Genomic DNA, 21,444 nt, shown 5'->3' with positions numbered 1-21,444 from the left:
GAATGATGAAGATAATGAGCTATTATGTACCAATTGAAACTTCTATTCTATTTTTAGTCATTCTTTTGCTACAATTTGCAAGTTATCTGGTGGGTGAACTTTAATTTTCAAGGTTAAAACCATGTCAACGGGATAGATTTTGCTCTTGTCTATTCACCATAGACAACCACTAGGCACATGTCGCTAACAAATCAATGTTTGAGGAACTTGAGCCTCCCTTAGCGTGGGCCCTAACATTAAACCGGCCAATTCCGACCCAGGCCGAGGCGAGCGACGGCGTATCCACGGCGAAGTCCGCTGGGTCCCCTTCAAAAGTTGGCCGGCTTTCCGCCGAAATTACGTATAACAAATGGTCAAAGAAAGTCATAACGTTCGTAGCTAGCTACCTAATGCATAAACACGAACCTGAAAATAGCAGACGCTCGAGATGGATATTAAGTCGGAGGCAATGCTAGATATCAAGGTGAAGTGATGGGGATATAGAAGGTTAGAACAAGAAACGGGGAATGGGAAAAATAGGGAATGAGAGAATCAGATCAGGGGCAGCGATGTAAGTGTGAGACACAATTGCACAGGTGTTACATCACACAGGTCTAGAAGATGTAGTAGGCCTGCGTTAGTGGTAACTCGCTTGCGGGCTCGGCGTCGCACAGCATGCCGTCTGCTTCGACAGTCTGGTATTGGTGTTAGTGTGATGGGGATTATTTCGGCGGATGACTGACTTACGTAGCTCTCGGGGTCGACCTTCATCTTCGGCATTGTATCGTTGAACTTCATGTCCTTTTTGCCGACGGTGCGGCAGTTCTTGACGGCTTCAATGCGCTTACGTAGGCCGTAGGTTTGAACAATGCCTTCATCGATGGAGGCCTGGGAAACCCACATGATTGATGTGCTTGGGACGCGAGGCTAAATTGATCAGTATTTCCTAAGGAAATGAGTAGAAGTAGGAACATACCGCGAACATTGGTCGCATAATCATCGGCTCGATAGTCGGGATGGAAGCATTAGGGTCACCCTGTTCAAAATTAGACAGGCAATGGGAATAATATCAGGGGAACGTACCATTTCCGCAACGGCAATCATACCGCTCTTCAGAACCTGCACAGGCTTCGTACCGAAGGAGCTAGGTTTCCAAAGAACGAGATCGGCAATCTTGCCAACCTCGACACTGCCGATGAGGTGTCCCATACCCTGCGTCAAGGCCGGGTTGATGGTATACTTGCTAATGTAGCGCTTCACGCGGAAGTTGTCGTTTTTGGTGCCTTGGTCCTCGGCCAATTGACCACGCTGCTCCTTGTTCTTGTGTGCAGTGTGCCAGGTACGCAGGATGACTTCTCCGCAGCGGCCCATGGCCTGAGAGTCTGAGGACATCATACTGATAGCACCCAAGTCATGAAGAACGTCCTCGGCGGCGATGGTCTCTGCTCGGATGCGGCTCTCGGCGAAGGCGACATCCTCGGGAATATTCTTGGACAGGTGATGGCATACCATCAGCATGTCCAGGTGTTCATCGAGGGTGTTGAGGGTGAAGGGTCGAGTTGGGTTTGTACTGCTGGGAAGCACGTTGGGGTGCTCAACGACCGAAATAATGTCAGGTGCGTGGCCACCGCCTGCACCTTCGGTGTGGTATGTGTGGATCGTGCGACCCTTGAAAGCCTCGATCGTCTGCTCAACGAAGCCAGACTCGTTCAGTGTATCTGTGTGGATCATACACTGGACATCGTAGTCATCACAGACTCCCAGACAGTTGTCAATGGCAGCCGGGGTGGAGCCCCAATCCTCGTGCAGCTTCAGACCAGCTGCACCTGCCTTGATCTGTTCCACGATACTAATGGGTCCACAATCATTACCCTTGCCGGTGATTCCAATATTGATCGGCAGACTGTCGCAAGCCTGCATCATCTGGCGCAGATGGTTCGGGCCGGGCGTGCAGGTCGTAGCGTTCGAACCAGTGCTAGGACCAGTGCCACCGCCAAGGAAGGTCGTGATACCAGAAGCTAGAGCCTCATCCACCTGTTGCGGGCAAATCAAGTGGATGTGCGTGTCGAAACCACCAGCGGTAATAATCTTGTTCTCGCCGGCAATCACATCCGTGGAGGCACCCACCACCATCTCCGGGTGCACGCCTTCCATAGTATCCGGGTTTCCAGCCTTTCCAATTCCAGAGATGAGGCCGTCCTTGATACCAATATCTGCTTTATAGATACCAGACCAATCAATGATCAGCGCATTCGTGATAACCGTGTCCAAACACTCAGCCGCAGAGCGACCAGATGCCTGCGCCATTCCATCACGGAGAGTCTTGCCTCCACCAAAAGCACACTCATCTCCGTAATGGGTCATGTCCTTCTCTACTTCAATCCACAAGTTGGTCAAGCCCAGGCGCACCAAATCTCCAGTAGTCGGTCCAAACATGCGAGAGTAGGCTTCACGCTCCATGGAAAATCCAGTAGTCAAAACAGCATCGGCTGTCGGCTCGGGTACATGTGCAAATCCTGCAGTTTGCAGTTTCGTCACGATCTCATCCACACGACTCAAATCCACGGGACCATTGGCCAGCCAATTGCCTCCACGAATCACCTTCTTGCCGCCAATCTCAACCAGAGTGACGGTCTTGGTATCGCCGGGCTCGAATCGAATGGAAGTGCCGGCGGCGATATCCAGTCGGTATCCGTATGCCTGGACGCGATCAAAGTGCAATTGTGGATTCGTCTCAATGAAATGGTAGTGTGATCCGACCTATCACTCTCCGTCAGTATCTACCGTCTTGTATGTTAGGTATCCTATACATACCTGAATCGGTCGGTCACCCTTGCTCATAATTTTGAGGCGAATACGCTTCCGTCCATCATTCAACGCAACACGGGCACTCTTCAACGGGATCACGGCGCCGGGCATCTTCTCGGGCATGAAGTCCTCGGGATCGGGATCGGGGAATGCCTCGTGCGAGGGAACAGGCAGGAAGCTACTATATAGCGCACGCTCGAGATCACCCTCATCACTACTGATGGGGTGATGCACAGTCACCAGGTAGGTCCCACTCGGGAAGGTACCCTCGACCTGCAATTCGACCAGGGTCGCAACCACAGACGGTAAGACATGACGACGACCCAGCATAGTCTTGCCAATGGACATCAAATCGGCAACCGAGTAATGGCCATCACGGATAAGCTATCGGAAGCAGGATTAGCAATGCCGATCTACGGCATTTGCGAAAAAGAAAAGAAAAGTGGGGATCGAACCTCGTGCAGAACAGATGAAATCAAGGCCTGTTGGACATTAGCGCGTAGTTATCTATTGGAATAAGTAGAACATACCACTGCTTCGGCATGATTCAATCGGACACCTCGGGCCAGGCGACGTTGTGCCAGAAACCCGAGGTGCGCAATAGTGAGCTTGTCGAGCTACCAATAATCAGTGATATTACATTTGCGACGGGCTTGGCTGGCACGACCTACCTCCTTCGGAACAAGCTGCATGACGCAGGTGGAACCGGGGCCTGGGAGCTTGGCGAATGATTCGAGTCTTATTCAAGACTCTATAGAAGAATCCTCAACGGTGTTAGGTTAGGTTCCAGGGAATTATAAAGAACGAAAAGAATGTGGGGTGAAGAGCAGTTCAAAAGTGCCAGGCCAACTCCGATAACGAAGATAAGGCAAGTACCGCGTTCGCCGATTGGCGTGTTGTTGGGCGGCCCCAGCCGTGTTAGTCATTCATCGTTGATTGCTTATTGATTACTTGACTCCATCGCATTGGTGGGGAAATACAACTTATGCACTGCACTTATATAAAACCAAGTACCATGTAGCAAATACTATAGCAATATGTTCCTATTGAATACACTTTTCAAAGACGCCCTTGAACCTTGAACCTTGAACCATTGACATAATCCCCTAAACCAACTTCAACTTGATCAATTAAACCTCGCTCTTGCGCTTCTTGGTGCGGCTGCGCTTCTCTGGCAGCTTCTCCTTGAGCGGAGTGGGCTCGGCTGCCTTGCCTCGTCCCTTCTTTGCGGGAGTGACAGCGGGTATGGGTTCCTTGGCCACCTCCTTGATAGCCTTGGCGTCACTGCGACGGCGCTTGTTGGTGCTGCGCGGGGGAGTCTTCTCCTTAACCGGCTTAGGCGAGGGAGACTCTGATGAAGATTCCTCGTCCTCATCGTCAGAGGAGTCCGAGGCTTGGGTCTCAGCACCAGCAATGTCCTGCTGCAGCTGCGAAGCGGCCGGGTCGGTGTCCTCGGTGGGGTTCTTCTTGGACTCGTCGTATGCGGCCTTCGCGATCTTGTACCGCTCGTAGTTCTCGCCGTAGATGGACTTCCAGATCTAACCGTGTGTGTTAACATGGGTGATACGCGTTTCAATTGATGATACAGCGGTATTGACGTACCTCCTTCTCCTTCAAATCCATCTCCTGCCAGCGGCGGGTTCCTTCGTCGGCGATAACCTTGGGCTTCGCTTCAGAGCCAAGGTCCTCGGCGATCTTGGGGCGGTTGTTCTGCATATACAAGAAGTACGGGGTGAGAGGACGCTTGGGCGCATTTGGGTCAACGGGCGCGCGCTTGCGCTTCTTGCGACCGCCAGCCTCGGACTTGGCGCCGACACTACTGGCGCGGGGAACAAAGTCAAAGTGGCTTAGGCCGGCGGGCACAATCGGGAGATCGATGGCGGCAGAGGTGCCGTTGATTATATTGTTGACATGCTCAACATAGGCCTTGCTGAAGTCGGCAATTTGGGCCTGAATGGACATGCTCCACATGATGATCTGTGAAAACGTCAGCTTCTGTGTTACGCGCTCATGATACCCGGCAATGGCTGTGTTGCGGTGCATGGACATGCTGAATGACAGGGGTGGTGGGGTTGAGACCACTCGAAGCTTTTCTATAAGGAAAAGCACGCGCAGGACGCGACAACAAAGACCAGACCAACGCAACACAACTAAGGTACTTAAGGAACATGAAACTAAATCATCAAAGCATTGTACAGGTCCTCGGAGCTTCGAGGTCTCATGGCACCCAAGTAGCGTGGGGAACAAAGCTCTGTTTATATGCGTCGCGTCGCGCGCCCACGATCGACTCCAGGTAAAGAAGGCGCGCGACGAACCAAATTGCAAGAAAAGAAGGAAGTAAAATATCTGAAGAAATAAAACTTACAGCATCTTTAGAGGAGCGAAGCTCCTCGATATTGACGGCCACAGAGGCCTCGGAGTCCTTGGAAGTCATCGTTAGGGTGTTTGGGGGGGGGGCAGGTGGTGAAGAAAATTTGTTAAGAAATGGGGAGGGCGAGGGGGTTTCACCCCCGAGAGCTCCGGCATGCCTGGGAGGCCCCGCTTTGGGCTTAGGCTCTGGTGCGTGCTTCTCTGGTGTCCTCACTTGGGTCACGGTCTCACCTAGGCTTGCACAACACTCAGGCTGCTCAGCCCACCTCCCCTCTCCAGGCATTGCCTAGGCGTGCGACCCATAAACTTGGTCCTCTCCGTTGCGTATTTCACTACGCTTAACTGCTGCGCACGGGTTTTCGCACTTCTTAGTTCTTTACCTATTCTTTACTTTGATCTTCTCAAATTATCTGCCTTTTTTTCTTTTTCCCAATGTGTAGCCCTTTTTGTTCCAAGTCGGTTTTTGTCAATTTTGTGAACCGAATGAGGAATACATATATGGGCTCAGTTTGCGCCTGCGACCTGCTTACAAGCAGGTACCTGTTAACTGGCACGTAACCACGTACGGGTCAATTCAAATCCAGAGAAGAAGCGATACAAGTAGTTTCCTGATATCCAATGTATTCGAAAATGGATTGTGCAACCTTTAGGCTTGAAACATCAATAGCGAGTACCTTTCCGCGTAGATTGAGCTTGCCATACTCCCCCAGGTGCTGTGTGCGATCCCCCGGCCGGGCGCTTCCCGACCGCGGGAGGTCGCACCTAAGCCCAAGAAGTTACGCCCAATCTTTGTGCACAAAGTCAATATATACAGATTGTATCTGTTCACCTGGACAAGCAATTACGAGGTAGATGGATAACTAATTGACAGCTAATTTGACATATATTGAGATCAGGTATTCTATGGCATTTACCCTGGCTAATGTTACCGGGGAATGCTGACAAATAATGCATCATTGTACACAGCCATGTCGCATACGGCTCTATATTCTACAATGCTCTAAAACTTGAAAACCTGCTCCTTGTCGTAGCCAAGCTCCTTCAGAACACCGGAAAGCTCGCCCTGATCCTTGGGGCTGACCTTACCGCCAGAAATGGCCTTGTACAGACCCGGGGGACCGCAGACGAAGAGCTTGATGTTCTCCTCCTTGGGCTCGGGTAGAACAGTCTTCAGCAGCTCCTTGTTGATAAAGCCCTTGCCGCCGGTCCACTCCTTGGGAGGGTTGTCGAGGACGTAGAAGGCGCGGAAGCGCTGGGGGTAGGTGTTCTCGAGATCCTGGAGCTCCTTCTTCAGGAGAATGTCGTCCTCGTTGACATTACCGAAAACAAGAGTAACCTTGGTGCGGTCCTCGGAGTTCTTGAAGATCTGGCGGGCCAGCTGGTACATGGGGGTGATACCGGTTCCACCGGCGATCAGGGCAACATGATCGTGCTTGTTAGCCTCCCAGGGGTACTTGGGAAGAGGACCCTTGAAGGACAAGCGCTGGTCGACGTTCAGGGAGTGGATGTGCTCGGACATGGGACCGTTGGGGTAGGACTTGACCACGAGCTCGAGGTAGCCGGGAGCATCTGGTGATTTGCCATTAGCGTTGAACAGGGCGCAGAGTATATTGGTACGCACCCTCATCACTGACAGGGGTGTAGGGGCGGAGAATGTTCTTCTCAGCACCGGCGGGCTTGAAACGGGTCAAGATAGCAGCTGTGTTGGGAGGTCAATAGAGGGACAGGAATATTTCACTGAAGCAGACTAACAGGTGATGGGAAGACCAGAGACAGCCTCCTTGTCCTCAAACTCGAAGCGCAGCTTCTTGGTGTTGTGGCTGAGAGTCTCAATGCTGGCAACCTTGAGGTCAACCCAGTCCTCGCCGTTGAAGACCTTGGGGCGGTCCTTGAGCTCGATGGGGGCGCTGGTGCCGTAGTAACGGTACAGACCGGCACCGACACCAGCAAGACCGACACCGACGTAGATTGGGGTCAAGTTGGACTTCGGGGAGGAGGGGGAGGCGGAACGGCAGCCTCGGCGGCCTTGGGGGCCTCAGTAGAGTACTTGCGGAAGCTCTATTACAAATAGTTGAATTAGTCCCCAGCAAGCATTTCTGGCTTGAATTTTGTGCTTACCTGCTTCAGAGGAGCCGCACAGCGGAAGGTTTGACGGGCGAACATGATTGCAAATTAATTGAATCGATGAGGGTGGGAGAGAAGGGAAGGGGAAGGGAAGAAATCGGGATCCCATGCGAAAGCGGACAAGGGCAGTAAGCACGTCCTAATTTCGGATGACGCAATAGCTGTTCCTGGGACACTTGCGCAACTCGCGGATATATGTACACTTATCTCGGTTATTGCTCGGGCCAATTACAAAGGTCTCCAATCTTTTAAAAATGGGGTTATCATATGTTGCCCCGGGTTTACTCTGGTACAAGCCTGTGAACCGGCCTCCTCGGGCCAGGGTTTAACCGGGCTTGGGGCCTTTTCAACCCCCAATGTCAGCATGGAGTCGCTTTCCATTGGAAGGTACCAAAGGGAGTGATTGACATGACTGTAGGTCAGGATTTGACAAGTTAGGTTTGCTCAGATCTCTGCCAGATGGGACGAGGACCTGAGACTACCTTATAACACTGTCATCGGCAACCCGCGAAGTCGTCTCAATGTACCGTCTACAAAGGTGCTCCGTCCGCGGTGTACTGATATCTACAAGGAAAGATTGAACCCGATGATTTTTTGCATTTAAACCTCAGACGCCCCTACACGGGATTAGAGACATCTAAACCATCTCCCATAACTGGGTACAAAACAGGCCGAATCCTAGCGGCCAGTCTTTTAATGCATGCCATGGCCGTAACACAGTTATTCATCCACACACTCCATCCCCAGAACCCAAAAACATCGCATTTAAGCAAAGGTGGAGGGACGCGAGTAGGCGAACAGCTTCTTGCCGGGGTTGGCGGAGCGGTGGGGCAGAGGGAACTTGAGGTCCTTCTGGAGGAGCTGCTTGATGTAGGGGCGGCGGATGCTGTCAGCATCGGTAACCTCGACAACCTTCAGGATCTGTAGAAATTAGTTAGAATGTGTTTCGATCGTAACAGTGTACAGATTGCATACGTGGATGGAACCGAAACGGGCACGGTGGCGGGCGGCCATGTCCTGGTAGAGAGCCTCAACGGCCTCAGTGCGGGACATCTCGCGGAACTCCTTGTACATGTTGTGGGTACCGGAGCGCGAGTCGTAGCGGAGCCAGATACCGAAGTTCTTGACCTTGAGGGGGCGCTTCTCGTTGATCTGAAACAGAATCAGCAGTCGTTCCGGGACCCTCGGATTCAGTCGATACATACCACGTTCAGGCTGACGATCTCGCCGTTGGCCTTCTTCAGCTTGCGAAGCTGAGCAAGGAAGTACCAGAAGCGGGACTTGGCGACAACGGTGTTGGGCGCAAAGATGCGCATGCGGTACAGCTTGGGCGTGGGGTTCGCCTCGGAGGGCAGGTGACGCCCGATAACCTGGTACTCAGTAAGACGCCCTGTAATGAATTCGTTAGTCATGGCTCCGTTTTGTTCTTAGATTAATCCGCATCTGCTCGATTGACGGGAAACGGTGTGCGATCGCGGTTGGTGAAAGAATTGGAAGGCGGAAGGGAGCGAAAGGTTCGAAGTGAAAAATTCAAGAACTCGACATTCTCGACCGACAGCGTTGTGTGAAGGCGTCCTGTAACCGCCTTATCATTTCTGATAAATCATTTCTCCTCCATGTACTTGGATCTTCGTGCCAATGTCGTGATGTTGTCGCAAGTTATCGTTCGCATGAAATTTCGTCCGACCGTTTGCACACACCGTGACCGTATCGAGAGAGCGCTGGATTTCGAGAAAAAAAGTGACACGTACCCATCTGTACACAAGTTAGTTAGCAATGAATTCGTCGGCAATGGTATAGGGGGGCCACGTACTGTGATTGTCGCTGTGGTGGTTGAGTCGTTAGTGTGCCGTCGGGGAGAGAAATCTAAGATTGTGTTGCAATGTGCTTAGGGCTACCGCCCTTCGGTTAAGCGAGTGGGGCATTGTCTTATGTAAACAGACACCTGAGGTACAAATATCGGGACAAGTCACCGCCACAGTTCTGCCCTTACAGCCACACCGCCCTGCCCCACTGCTGTTGCTTGCTCTAGGTGTACCTACTACTCACATAGCTAGTGACGACTCCCGCCTGGTACCCACCTCAAGAACCCAAGCACCTTTGTGCCCTTCGACTATCAGATCATCTACAACTGAGTTGGAAACTTACCCCGTGGGGGAATCACATCATGAGCACTCTTGCAGGCGAGTTCAAGAGCGCCTACTCTGCTGGCTCCGGCGACGCTCTTGCAGCAGTATTCACACCGATCGGAACCCAAAACAAACCCTACCGGTTACAATCGTTCTACGACTTTACAAATGCTGCATCCCTACAGAAAGACCTGTCCTTTGCGCTCTTTCACGGCAAGAGTCTGAAAGTACCCCGAGCCGAACAAACCGCGTGGGTCGACATCTTTGCCGCATACTGGGAAGCAGTTGGGGAGCTGCTGAAGTACGAGCAAGACTGGCCTGGTGCGAGCCTTGTTGCAATCTTCACTGCATGGAAGAAGGTTGCCAATGCGCTGATTCGGGGTTATTCTTCATCCGCCGGTATCCCCGCCTGGACTTTGCCTTGCCTGTACACGGTGGGCAAGTACTTGCGCACCTTTGCGATCAATGCCGATATCAAAGCAGCTCCACAGGGAGCTTCAAGCTTCGGGTTCCAAGATGATGTTGCTGCTGATATTGAGAAAAATGCGCACCTGGAGGAGGCTGCTCGCATCATTAATCGAATGTTTACTTTATGTCTCAGTGATCGGTGAGTAACTACTTCATTGCTGGCTGATAACCATGCTAACAAACTCAGGGCACCAATGGAGGAATCGCGTAAGTGGGGAATTTATCAAACGACGAATTTGATCTTCAAGACTTACTTCAGGGTACATAAACCAATCTTGACTTACCGGGTACAAACTAACTTCTATAGATCAACTCGGTCGGCCTCACTAAAAACCTTCTTCGCGCAATTAATGCCCAGTCAGCCGATTTGCCTCCGCTGGAAGCATTTCCCAAGTCCCATATCGTCACCTTTGAATACTATGTTGGAGTTATCCACTTTTTGGATGAGAACTATGCAGAGGTTCGTGAAGATGCATTCTTTAGGGTTATCGGTCTAACTCAATTAATGCAGGCCGAGAAACATCTAGCAACTGCTTGGAGCATGTGTCACCGAGGAGCATCCAAGAATCGAGAGTCAGTAAATGCTCTTTCCTTCTACGAAACTGAACTGACTGAAACAGGTTGATTCTGACATACTTAATCCCATGTCATTTGGTTACAACACATACCCTCCCTAGTGACCAACTCCTCGCTCCGTTCCCACGCCTGGAGAAGCTCTTCCGTCCTCTGTCCAACTGTATTCGGAAAGGGGATCTGGTCGGATTCGACAAAGCCATGTCTGCCGGCGAAGAAGAGTTCGTCAAGAGACGTATCTACTTGCCGCTGGAGCGTGGGCGCGATATTGCATTGCGTAACCTGTTCCGAAAAGTGTTTATTGTAGGAGGGTTCGAAGAGGCTAAGGAGGGACAGACTTCCCTTCGACGAACCCGTGTCCCCGTGGTGGAATTTGCGGCTGCCTTGAGAATTGGTACTCACGCTACCGGCCGGACACGGATTGATATGGATGAGGTGGAGTGCCTTTTATCTAACCTTATCTATAAGGTCAGTCCCTGAGCAATGCTGATACATACCGGTCTTTTACTAATGAAGCAATCAATAGGGACTGATGAAAGGTTACATTGCGCGCGAGCGAGGCATTGTCGTTTTGAGCAAGAACAACTCTGCTTTCCCAGGAACTGGCGTCTAAAATTTATTAAGCATCGCTCGAAAACATAGACTCGTCTTTTTTGACGAGGAAATACACAATCTGATACCCCGTTCAAACCCCAAAAGCTCAAATCTCAAACTTAGAGTTGATCTAGCAAATTAATGATCCCCATTGGCCCATTCGAATAGTTTCCTATGGCCTGCCGACGCCTTGTGCTCGAAGCAACAGACCTTCAATGAATGGAAGTTAAATACCGGAAAGCACGCGAAAACAATCGTCTTATCTAGACAGCTACCAATAGATTGAGTCTTTGTTGTACGAGTCGAGAAACATTTATTATACAAAATCCCAAAGTTTACACCTAGTAATACAAGGGTATAGAAACCAAATACAAACGCAAACCGGAAGCAGAAACCGACCTTATAACTAGAACTCCACCTACCACGCCACCTGAGCCACAGAACTACAAACTGACAATTGTGCCGGGAAGACATCATCCTGTCAACACGTTAGCCTGAAACCCATCCACCAAGCCAAGGGGGACATGGAATACCAACCATATGGTTACACATAGCAACAAACAAATCAAAAAACAACTTCCCACCTGATTCCATCTCCATCTGCATAGTCCCACTCCGCTTAAACGTACCCCGGCTCCGGATGATCAGGGCCAGGTAATGCGCCCGCAGCTTCGAGTCCGAATCCGGTGTATTGGCGTATGCATATCTCGCGCTCGACAGGATCGTGTTGCATTGAATACCTGTATGCAAGCCCTGTTTACGGAGTGCGAGGCGTTGGAGGGTTGGAAGGTTATATTTCTCAGCGGCGCAGCTGGACTCAATTAGCATATCTCTCAAGGATTGGGAATCGGAGTTGGTTTACTAAATTGCTGTATCGCGGAGGATCGCTGTCCTCGCGGCATGATGATATACCGTCGCACCAACGCTCTGGCCTTCAGAGTCGATCGCGCCATCTTCTAATTCCCATGTCTGGCGCTGTGAGTTTCGTTGGAGGCGTGGGTAGTAGTCGCCTTTGTAGAGGTATTCTAGGACGCAGGAGAGGACCTCGGGCTGTTCTTCTGGGAGTTCGATGTGTTTGCCTGGGTGTTGGGTGAGGTGGGTTCTCATGGGCGGACTGGGTCTTTGCGCTTGGCATTTTGTTGCGAAAAATGGGGATGCGCTGAGAATTGCTTCGTGCGCTGCGAAGAGGCGCTTTTCTGGACCGACGCGGAGGGTCACAATGGGGGAGGTGGATGGAGACGGCGTTCTTTTTAGGGTTAGTTGTCGTCTTTAAGGTTGTCTATGAGGGATTGAGCTACTTACGATGCGTCAGGGGGATTTGCGGGCCTTCGATGACGCTCCAATCGCCGAGAGGAGCCGGAGCTGGAGCTATCTCGAATCCTGCGAGGTCGGGCCACTGTCTTTGTGGCGCGGTACCTGGTGAAGTTACCAGAGGGAGTATGGGGAGGTCTTTTGGACAGCATTGTGATTTCTATCTGGTGGGAAAAGGGAGATATTGTACAGAATTGGGAGGAGGATGCGACTCAGGGGCTGGCGATGCTATTTATAAGGGGGCAATATGACCTGGGTGAAATGATCATGTCGCAGGTGGTATAGTTATGACAGTAATGGACAGTGACAAGCCCCTAATCTTGCCTGAAAGGGCAGTAGATGGAGGTCGACGCGTCACAAAGCAGTTTGAAACGCGTAAAGTGGGCGCTTTCCGTCGCCAAATGAGCGCGTGATCACGGGACCGTGGACCCAATAGGAGGAGCTGGGCACTACGCTATTTCTACCTAAGTGGAGATCGGGAAATGAATGGGAAAAAAAGGAAAAACAAGAGCTGAGCATGTGCATCTGTCTTTACTATGTACAGCTTGTTACGCAAAACGCCATCTCAAACGCCATCCCATGTGTGAATCCCATAAACCCTGAAATTCCCGGTCAAATGTCGTGAAAAGAGAAAAGTCATCAAAGGAACACCTTGCGGGCGTCCTTGGGGGAGCTCTCGTTAGGGCAGTAGGGACACTTAAACCGATTGCCCTTGCTGAGCCGACGCAGAGAGTCCTCGGCAATGACGTGCCCACATGGCATCATCATCGGAGGGTTCTCATCGGTTGCCTGTTCTTTGGAAACAGGGCAGACAAAGATTGAGTGGAACAGGTAGGAGGGCGGTAGCGAGATCTCAACCTAAGAGTGGATTAGCGTGGGGTTTGGGTACTCCATTGAGAGTCAACTTACAGGAAGCTCGTTCTCACTGGTCCACTCAGTGCGCTTGGCCTTCATGATGGTCTGCAATTTTAACAGAGTAGGCAGAGCGATAGCACCGGCGGTCGCCGCAATGTAAAGAGGTGAGTCCGCAGAGAGGCCCAGAAGAGAGCAGAACTCGCGGGTAAAGAAGTTGGCAACATCGTCCCAGGCGGACGAGTTGTTGAAGATGCTCGCATACGGCGAGTCTCGCAGGTTAGGGCAAAAGGCCATGGCGCCGATCAGTTGCTGGACTTCTCGTAGGTAGCGCGGCGCAAATCCCTGGAACTCAGCTTGCGCATACTGCATTGCCGCTTTGACGTTGCCTGATTTATTACCATGCTCGTGTGATTCACCGTGGTAAAGCCAGACAAATTGCAATCGGCACAGCTCAAACTCCAGGTTGCTTCCCCTTGCGTCCAGGGCTTCATGGTTCTCGCGCGACCATTCAATGGCCGGTAGCAAATTCTTTTGTTCCTTCAGTTCGTGTAAAATATAGTACATCTGGCCGAACTGCTTGCGGATCTCATCGGAGGGGACTTCGTCAATGTCAAATACGATCGCCGCCTGGTCTGTCGAGCAGACAGTCGATTCGGAAGTTTGGGTCATGGCTTTCTTATCAAGGATGTCGGAGAGAAAGGTGGCTGCGACGGAGAACTGACCCTCACGGAGAAGGTGCATAGCAATCGCACGGTCGATGAGGTGTTCTTGTTCGGAGAGGACGTCGTGTTCCGTACTTGGAAGGGGTCGGTCTTTGAAGAGCTGAGGGAGTCAAAATGTGAGCGGGGCATCATAAGAAGTGAATTTAAAGGTGCAAATACCTTGTCGAGCGACTTGGTGTACTTATTAAGGCCGCTATGGGTTTCTTTGAGGCTATCGTTGATTGCCTCGAAAGATGATTTGACGGGATTTTGAAGTTTCGCAAGAGTTACGGCAGCCTGGTTCGGGTCTGAGGCGACATAGATGTATCAGTAAACGTATGCTGAACATAGCCCGAGTTCTGTCGCCAGGTGCGACATGGACAGTCCGTCAAATGGGGTTAACTGACCTTGAGCAATGGCATCCCGAGCCTGCTGTAGTATATCTATGGTAGACTGGACATTCTTAATGCCCTGGGAGGCCTTCAGCCTCTTCTGCAGCCTGTCGTGCTCTTTCTGTACTAAATCCATGCTGGCTCAGGCAGCGGATACTCAATGCGGAGTCGATGAGGTTACCGCCCGACAAGCCAGCGGTTGCCCATATGGAGAAGGGCTGAAGATGGGCTCTCTAGTCACAGTTAAGGAGCCCCGGAAGGTCGAAATGGTGCTGCATGGGTCTAGTCGGATATTGCTGAGGGAGTTGAATCGAGTAGAACGTATAATGGCCGTTGTCACCCGGATGCTGAGCTATTCCGGCGGGTGATCGCCGTTCTTACGACATAGGCACGTGACCCAATAGATTACCCCTCTACCAGGTGTGGAATGTGCCAAACAGGTACAACTTGGGGGAGTAAGGGCGCATGTTCCCTTTACACTAAAGCTACCTAGACATCACTTGTTCGGAGGGCTGTCACTGCAGGGGCAATTGCGCATAGTTGCTATGTTTGTCTGTCCTGGGAGCTCCAGAAAGCACTAGACCTGATCAGGTGAAGCCCAAGTAAGACATGACTCATCACAGGTCACATGACCGATGGCCCTCGCTTGCACTAGCGCGGCCCCCGCCTATAAATATTTGCCTCTTCCCGTTTCCTTTCCTCTTCTTTTTTCTTTTCTTCTTTATCCTAGTGCACGGGTTTTACACGTATCAGTGAGGAATTATCCGAGATCGTGTTTTTGCTAGTTGAAAACTACCAAACTGACCACTCCAGTTGGTCCTTCGGGATCGTCTGGGAATTTTTGAACAAATTAAGTTGCCCTGATCTCCTTGACTTCGGTCATCGAGTCAGACCGGTGCTCGCTGTGCCTCCAAGCCCGAGCACTGGCCCGGTCTTCTTTTCACTACCGTTGTCACCCAGGTTGGTGGCCTGTAGAGAAGAGCTCAGTCCCTGTTCCCTTTTGAAATTCGTAATGCTTCTGCATCCCCGTAGAAATATTTTGTTTTGCTGTTCAATGTCTGTATCGCGTCAGTATTGGATCACGCTCGATTAGCTCCCTCAAGGACCTCGTTTGCTGGTTTGACCCTGGCGGACCATTCTTGCGTCGTGTACACAGCCGCCAGCTAGATCCTGAATATGATGCAAATGGTCCTCAATAGGCGTCCCTTGACTGGTCCTACCACAAGGTATTTATATCCATTTAGAAGGATATGTTGAGGGAGAAATAAGAAAAGCTGTAGAAAGAGCTCTGGAGAGATGCCCTGAAAGATATTGAGAAAGAGCTGAAGATTGTCTGCCTGGGCCGTCCATGCGCGCAACCCTTGATATCCAACCTCTAAGCTTGGCACTCACCGCCCGCTTTCCCCGTGACGTCGACCTTTCTGCAAGTTGGAAAGGGTCCAGCGAGCTTGCATATATTCGCACCTGGCCTGCAAAGACTTACTCACTGGTTTGTCTGTCACTAGAATATGTCTCGAGAGTCCTCTTCAGGATATGCTCCCTTTGTCCCTACCTGACAGGCATTGAAGGAGGTTTGAAGGTCGGTGATCCGACTTGAGAGAGGCAGCTGGCTCATGTGGCTCAAATGCTTCTCTGTCGATAAAAACTGATTCATTTGGGCTACACACTGTTTCCCAAATTACGACACAGCTGCCATGCAGACCAATACTTTAACTGCCTCTGCACCTGATGGTCGCGACGCCGTGAAGCTTTCGGATAGCATCAGGGGAACCCCCGCCGGCAACATCAATAGCCATGACCGCCAGATACCTCATGGTCATCAGAAGCTTATCTTCACCGACCCGGTCGCTCTCCGATACCTCGAAGAAGATCCCTCCACTGATGTCCTCCACCGCCGATCGACCCTGGAAGGCTATGAGATCTACATCGTTGAACAATGGGCCTGCTCGCGTATCCATCCTACATTCGTCATCTCGACATACACAGGTGACCCGTCACACAAGGTGGTCGTGGGTGTGCTCAGCGTACCGACGGACGAGACAACATGGTCGCCTCGGCTGCGAATGTACTTCGATGCAGTGAAACAATACCATGCTCGGAAGAAGGAGACTGCTCTGGGAACGGTGATGGTCACAGACTTGGGCTCATTTCCATCTGCTTTGACAGTCATCCCGGTCCCAGAAGGCGACATCAAGAAACACAGGGAGGACTTTATCGTGAACGAGAACCTGAAACGGCTCGGCTGTGCTGGTCGCGCGGGCTTAAAATTACAAACCCCTGCAGCAGCGACGGAGGCGAAGTTTCACCAGCTTTATCGGACGAGCGAGAGAGTGCCGCTCTACAATGCTGTCATCGAATTGGTCAAGCAGTGCCAAATTGCCTTGATGGTATTTGACAAACTAGCCCCCGAATTCGTGGACGGCATGCTGTGCGATGTGACCGAAGCGGCCATTAATGACTGGTGGACAGACATCGGCACCGATCTATACAACATCGAACCAAGCGATGGCGTCTTGGGACCTACAAGTGTGGCCGCTCTACTGGGCACGCTTTTAGGTGCTCGGAATCGACTTAATGCCTACGGAGCCCCCGTGGGGAAGGATGCTTTTGACATCGATAATCTGAAGAGAGGGATTGGCGGGTTCCAGAAATCCCAGAAGATGAACAAGTCACGAAGACTGGACCGGCGAACGCTGGAACGTTTACATCGCGCTACCTCCAAAGCTGCAAATGCTGAGGGCTGGACCGACGCCGTCAAGTCAACTATGGCGGAGCTTAGTGGCCAAGGAGGTGAGATGGTCATGGGCATGGTGCGTGGACGTGAGAAGGGTGGCATTGCCGACATCGAGACCCTTGATCTTGATACCTTTGTTCAGTGCTGTTATGGAGCGAGGGCCAAGTGGCTATGGCTTGGAAAGCCGCGCAAAAGTGGTCCCACTCCCGGCTTCGCCGGTAGGGAAGCAGATATGATGTTTACAACCGACGATCAAGGTGGTTATATCTGGACGAGTAAAAAGAGGCCTTCGACCGAGGACTTACATGCCGAGCGTGTTGCCACTGGCCTTGACAAACAATGGAAGGCCCCCGAATCCTTGGTCGCAGAAGAGAGAGACCACCGCAAAAAGGGCGTCAGCGGACGAGTCTCCGATGCCCGAGCTGGTCTTGGCCGTTTCAAGGACGCAGTCGGATTGCCTGGTTTGCGTTCACACCACCACAAGCCGTCTCGTGATGGCTCAGAATTGACACACGATGCCGCATATCATCCACACATGGACAGCGACATCGAGGTGTCATTTCCTAAATTAAAAAACAGCTCTGGTGTTGAAATGGATGGGGAGGCTGAAAAGCATACTGAGGTTGATGAGGACACTCTAACCGCTGTTCCCACTGAAGAGAGATCAGATATCAAGCCACCAGAAATTCACATCGAGTCTGCCCCGGCAGAAACAGAGCCAAATTCTCAAACAGAGGAGGCTGATCGGCTTGCAGAGCTGCAGCCCACTCAAACGCTTGATGATGAGTCGTCAGACATTGAGCGTATATTGTCTCGCTCAACCGCGGCTTCGAGCGACCAGGGTGAGGACCGAGATGAGCCAGTATCCGGACTAGCCTTGAAGGCCCTTCGGCGACCGCAAAGTTGCGAGGATTTGCGAACCCTGGACGGTGATAATGAGCGTCAAGATGAGCGGTGTCCGCGTCACCTTTCCTTCAGCAATGTTGAAGAGGTAATTCTTAATTGGAAGCAGCTGGGAGGCCAGCTGGTAGTGGAGGAAACCGACAACCTCGAAGAGGCCATTGTCCAAGAAGACATGCTTGCATCGGATGCTCGTATATTCAGCACTCGGATCCTAGACTTGAGTGAGCGCACTGTTCCCTGGGTCGAGCGGCAGGTGGATTCGGTCGATGGTCTTAACACGAAGCTTTACGAGCGCCACGAAGAGCTTAATTTGGTCTATCTGGAACGCTTTGGTGATTACCAGCGTCTGCGCGAACGATCCAGCGATCTTCTATCCGACGAGCAATCCCATCTCAGCGACGACGTGAAACGCGTCGAGCTACTCGGTGCCAAGCTGGATTACGAGCTGCATGTCCTCGAATCTAAAGTCGAGGACATGGAAGAAGGCCTCACGGACTTTGAACGGCACATTGTCAATATAGAAATGCGGGTAAAGGCTCTCCTGAAAGGCGAGGAAGAGCATAGCATTTCTTGGGTAACATGGTTCCGGCGGTCCATCGGCTTCGGAGCGTAATGTGATCACGGTTGTACGATATATCCTTTTGATTTTCCCCTGTTCCCCTGTTCCTATTGTACATAAGATAGACGGCGTTTCTCGCCGCCCAACTCGTGATGGTATAAAACATTGTTCCATCACCAAACAAAAATCATTGATTGCAGTAGCTCTGAATGGCGCGGGCGTAGCTAGCACGAACCGGCGATCCGTTCAGGCCGATTCAACCCGATCCAGCGTCCACATCGACGCTTACATGAAACCCATACCGCCACCCTGCTTCTGGGCGGCATCACCCTGCATCTTCTCGCTGACCTTGATGTTGACGTCGAAGAACTTGGAGACGCAGCGGTCGAGGCAGACGGACTCGCCCTTGTTGAGGTCGCCTTCGCGGTAGTCGGCCGGGATGCACTTCTTGGCGCAGGACTCGTTCAAGCTGGAAGACGTTAGAATGATGACTCGCTGAGAATAGGGGCCCAATAGATCGAACGATCGGATAGGGGAAAGCGCTTACCGGTTGAACATGTCTGCGATCATGTCAACTTCGGTCTCGGCAGCAGCAAGCTTCTGCTCCGAGGACATCTTGGGCTGGCCGCCGAAAAGGAAAGACATTGTGGATGTGATAGAGTGTTTATCTATAACGATTAATATCAATTGATGGGGGAAGCAGGAAAGGGAAGACGTACCAAAGATGATGATGGGAGTTTAGGACGATGACGGGACCGAAGTTGCTGAGGTCGCCGAGCTTGGACCTTCTCCGCCTACGCCGAATTTTCCCACTTTTTCCCGCTCACATTTTTCTCTTTTCCTTTTCATCCACGCAATGTGAGTGTGGTTTCACTCCTTATGCATCCAATCCGTTTCAAGGCTTTAAGCCTTGGTTTCAGCAGGTAAGCTACTTCTATTTCTTCTTTCTGCATTGCTTCCCATCCCTTGATATGATGATTCTCCCATCTGCTTCAGAACCGCTGCAGTTGATGCTCTCGGGCATATGAACGTACCTGGAATAGTCTCTGATCTCTCAACTTTTCATCTGCATTGTGATCATACAATTGTGGCGAGCTATTGCTAACCCGATGTTCAGTGCAGGACTACGTGTCACCCGAACACAGAGCCTCTTCAGGGCCCGACTAACCCAGACATCGCGAGCTGCCAGCTCCACGTCCCCAAGCAAGGCATTCCAGGACCGGGTACAGGAAATCAAAACTGCTTGTGCAGAGCCCTATCCTCGGCTAGCCGTGGACCAGCGCACATTGAGCTGCGCGGAATTTCGCGAGCGATACAATGGCCTCGCCAACAATGAATCAGTAGAGGATACAGTGGTCGTCTCTGGTAGGTAGCGCCCAGCCTGTCTAAAAGCTCTGTACTTAGATAGTATTAGGTAGAATTCGTACCTACAGGCTTGCCGGAAGCAAATTGATCTTTTTCGACCTCATCCAAGATGGCCATAAACTACAGGTGATGTGCAACAAGCGCCAGCTTGGGGGCATTGAACCTGCCCAATTCAAGCAGCTGTATCGCCTGCTTCGCCGTGGTGATGCCTTTTGTATGTCTTGTTCTTCTCTAGCGAGAGCCATGGCTAACCGGTTTAGCTGTAACTGGTAAACCGCACCGCACCGGTCGAGGTGAGCTCACTGTCGATGCAATGGAGCTGCCGAAGCTGCTGTCGCCCTGTCTTCACGATGTCCCTGTTCACGATGCCTCGCACGAAACATCGCCGTATCCCCGCCATGTCCAGTTCCTGGCGGACCCGGTGACCAAGGATATTATCCGTGCCAGGTCTGCTATAGTTCAATATCTACGCCAGTTCTTCTTGGATCGGTCGTTTATGGAGGTCAATACTCCTATCGTCGGATCTGTGGCTGGCGGTGCAATTGCTCGTCCTTTCTACACCAATGCCACTGAATTCCCCGAGCGCGAGCTCTCTCTGCGAATTGCACCGGAGTTGTGGCTCAAGCGGCTGGTGGTGGGTGGATTCGACAAGGTCTTTGAGATTGGACCATCTTTCCGGAATGAAGGTATGAATGGTTGATATGTGAGACCAACAGAGAAGAAGCTTACCAGTTGCAGGACTGGACAAGACGCACAATCCCGAATTCACCACCTGCGAGTTCTATCACGCGTACGCCAACCTCGAGGACTTGATGACCACCACGGAGAAGCTTCTGTCTGAAATGGCTTCACACATCCGGGACTTCAATAAAGAAGGAACTCTCAATCCGACCTCTGTTAACTTCACCACCCCCTTCCGTCGGATCGACTTCCTCACCGGCATCGAAGAAGGAATCAGTCGCAAACTCCCCGATCTCACATCCCCCGACGCTCTCTCCCAAGTCTACCAAATCTTCCACGACCTCTCCCTCCCACTCCCCGAGAACGCCAATCTCCCCCGCCTCCTCGACGAACTATGCAGCATCTACGTGGAACCGCAGTGTATAGACCCAACCTTCATCATCAATCCACCTGAATGCCTTTCTCCTCTCTCCAAATCCTTCGTCCACCCTATCACCAAACAAATCGTCGCCGCGCGAGGTGAGCTCTTTATCGAAGGCAAGGAAGTCGTCAACACCTACGAAGAAGAGAATTCCCCCTTTGAACAACGCCGCAAGTTCGAGGACCAATTGCGCTTCTCCAGGGCCGCCGATGAGCCCGGTGAAATTGATGAAAGCTACCTCGAGGCTTTGGAGTGGGGTCTCCCTGCTACTGGTGGCTGGGGATGTGGTATCGATCGCCTCGTTATGCTGTTTACGGGCGCGAAACGCATTGGCGATGTCTTGCCATTTGGTAATCTGAGGGCAGTTACCAGACGCCCTGGAACGAGCGAGTAACTTACATCAAGTCTTAGTGTACGATAGTAATTGAAGCCATCTTAATAGTATCTACATGTGCATCCATAGAGGATCTTATCTGT

The 21,444-nt window shown here is 51.5% G+C and overlaps 10 protein-coding genes across 10 annotated transcripts; 3 read left to right on the top strand and 7 right to left on the bottom strand.

Annotated features, from left to right (window-relative positions):
* Window positions 1-593: 593 nt before the first annotated feature.
* On the bottom strand, window positions 594-3,479 carry N7443_002001 (urease Ure; the record flags this gene model as incomplete). Its single annotated transcript, XM_056882057.1, has 8 exons — window positions 594-674; window positions 727-906; window positions 956-1,015; window positions 1,063-2,739; window positions 2,794-3,171; window positions 3,243-3,269; window positions 3,318-3,404; window positions 3,459-3,479. 8 exons carry the CDS (start codon window positions 3,477-3,479, stop codon window positions 594-596), a joined length of 2,511 nt encoding a protein of 836 aa, XP_056743898.1.
* Window positions 3,480-3,917: 438 nt separating this feature from the next.
* On the bottom strand, window positions 3,918-5,440 carry N7443_002000 (uncharacterized protein; the record flags this gene model as incomplete). The annotated part of the gene is made up of 3 exons (XM_056882056.1): window positions 3,918-4,325; window positions 4,390-4,764; window positions 5,153-5,440. 3 exons carry the CDS (start codon window positions 5,438-5,440, stop codon window positions 3,918-3,920), a joined length of 1,071 nt encoding a protein of 356 aa, XP_056743897.1.
* Window positions 5,441-6,157: 717 nt separating this feature from the next.
* Window positions 6,158-7,320, bottom strand: N7443_001999 (cytochrome b5 reductase family protein; the record flags this gene model as incomplete). Its single annotated transcript, XM_056882055.1, has 5 exons — window positions 6,158-6,726; window positions 6,779-6,856; window positions 6,910-7,141; window positions 7,168-7,215; window positions 7,276-7,320. 5 exons carry the CDS (start codon window positions 7,318-7,320, stop codon window positions 6,158-6,160), a joined length of 972 nt encoding a protein of 323 aa, XP_056743896.1.
* Window positions 7,321-8,046: 726 nt separating this feature from the next.
* N7443_001998 (60S ribosomal protein eL20) lies at window positions 8,047-8,693 on the bottom strand (the record flags this gene model as incomplete). Its single annotated transcript, XM_056882054.1, has 3 exons — window positions 8,047-8,202; window positions 8,257-8,433; window positions 8,487-8,693. 3 exons carry the CDS (start codon window positions 8,691-8,693, stop codon window positions 8,047-8,049), a joined length of 540 nt encoding a protein of 179 aa, XP_056743895.1.
* A 755-nt stretch (window positions 8,694-9,448) lies between these two features.
* On the top strand, window positions 9,449-11,064 carry csn12 (the record flags this gene model as incomplete). Its single annotated transcript, XM_056882053.1, has 5 exons — window positions 9,449-10,017; window positions 10,066-10,138; window positions 10,186-10,451; window positions 10,499-10,919; window positions 10,978-11,064. The coding sequence occupies 5 exons, from the start codon at window positions 9,449-9,451 to the stop codon at window positions 11,062-11,064; spliced, it is 1,416 nt and encodes a 471-aa protein (XP_056743894.1).
* A 454-nt stretch (window positions 11,065-11,518) lies between these two features.
* N7443_001996 (BTB/POZ domain-containing protein) lies at window positions 11,519-12,508 on the bottom strand (the record flags this gene model as incomplete). Its single annotated transcript, XM_056882052.1, has 4 exons — window positions 11,519-11,523; window positions 11,675-11,856; window positions 11,908-12,291; window positions 12,348-12,508. 4 exons carry the CDS (start codon window positions 12,506-12,508, stop codon window positions 11,519-11,521), a joined length of 732 nt encoding a protein of 243 aa, XP_056743893.1.
* A 487-nt stretch (window positions 12,509-12,995) lies between these two features.
* N7443_001995 (ubiquitin-protein ligase RMD5) lies at window positions 12,996-14,440 on the bottom strand (the record flags this gene model as incomplete). Its single annotated transcript, XM_056882051.1, has 4 exons — window positions 12,996-13,214; window positions 13,266-14,033; window positions 14,093-14,220; window positions 14,320-14,440. The coding sequence occupies 4 exons, from the start codon at window positions 14,438-14,440 to the stop codon at window positions 12,996-12,998; spliced, it is 1,236 nt and encodes a 411-aa protein (XP_056743892.1).
* Window positions 14,441-15,998: 1,558 nt separating this feature from the next.
* On the top strand, window positions 15,999-18,554 carry N7443_001994 (putative Sin3 complex subunit (Stb2); the record flags this gene model as incomplete). The annotated part of the gene is made up of 1 exon (XM_056882050.1): window positions 15,999-18,554. The coding sequence occupies one exon, from the start codon at window positions 15,999-16,001 to the stop codon at window positions 18,552-18,554; it is 2,556 nt and encodes an 851-aa protein (XP_056743891.1).
* Window positions 18,555-18,774: 220 nt separating this feature from the next.
* Window positions 18,775-19,169, bottom strand: N7443_001993 (Tim10/DDP family zinc finger protein). The gene is made up of 2 exons (XM_056882049.1): window positions 19,048-19,169; window positions 18,775-18,969 (listed from the first exon to the last, which is right to left on the bottom strand). The coding sequence occupies exons 1-2, from the start codon at window positions 19,143-19,145 to the stop codon at window positions 18,786-18,788; spliced, it is 282 nt and encodes a 93-aa protein (XP_056743890.1). The 5' UTR covers window positions 19,146-19,169; the 3' UTR covers window positions 18,775-18,785.
* A 1,009-nt stretch (window positions 19,170-20,178) lies between these two features.
* On the top strand, window positions 20,179-21,361 carry N7443_001992 (uncharacterized protein; the record flags this gene model as incomplete). Its single annotated transcript, XM_056882048.1, has 2 exons — window positions 20,179-20,551; window positions 20,604-21,361. 2 exons carry the CDS (start codon window positions 20,179-20,181, stop codon window positions 21,359-21,361), a joined length of 1,131 nt encoding a protein of 376 aa, XP_056743889.1.
* Between the last annotated feature and the right edge of the window lie 83 nt (window positions 21,362-21,444).

Source organism: Penicillium atrosanguineum (genome assembly GCF_028827265.1).
Source record: "Penicillium atrosanguineum strain IBT 20685 chromosome Unknown utg000002l_segment0_segment0, whole genome shotgun sequence".
Taxonomy (NCBI): domain Eukaryota; kingdom Fungi; phylum Ascomycota; class Eurotiomycetes; order Eurotiales; family Aspergillaceae; genus Penicillium; species Penicillium atrosanguineum.
This window is presented reverse-complemented; position numbering and strand designations above follow the sequence as displayed.

Coding starts and splice junctions, on each gene's coding strand:
- N7443_001993 (XM_056882049.1), bottom strand. CDS start 19,145: ATGTCTTTCCTTTTCGGCGGCCAGCCCAAGATGTCCTCGGAGCAGAAG. Junction 18,970..19,047: donor ATCGCAGACATGTTCAACCG/GTAAGCGCTTTC, acceptor AACGTCTTCCAG/CTTGAACGAGTCCTGCGCCA.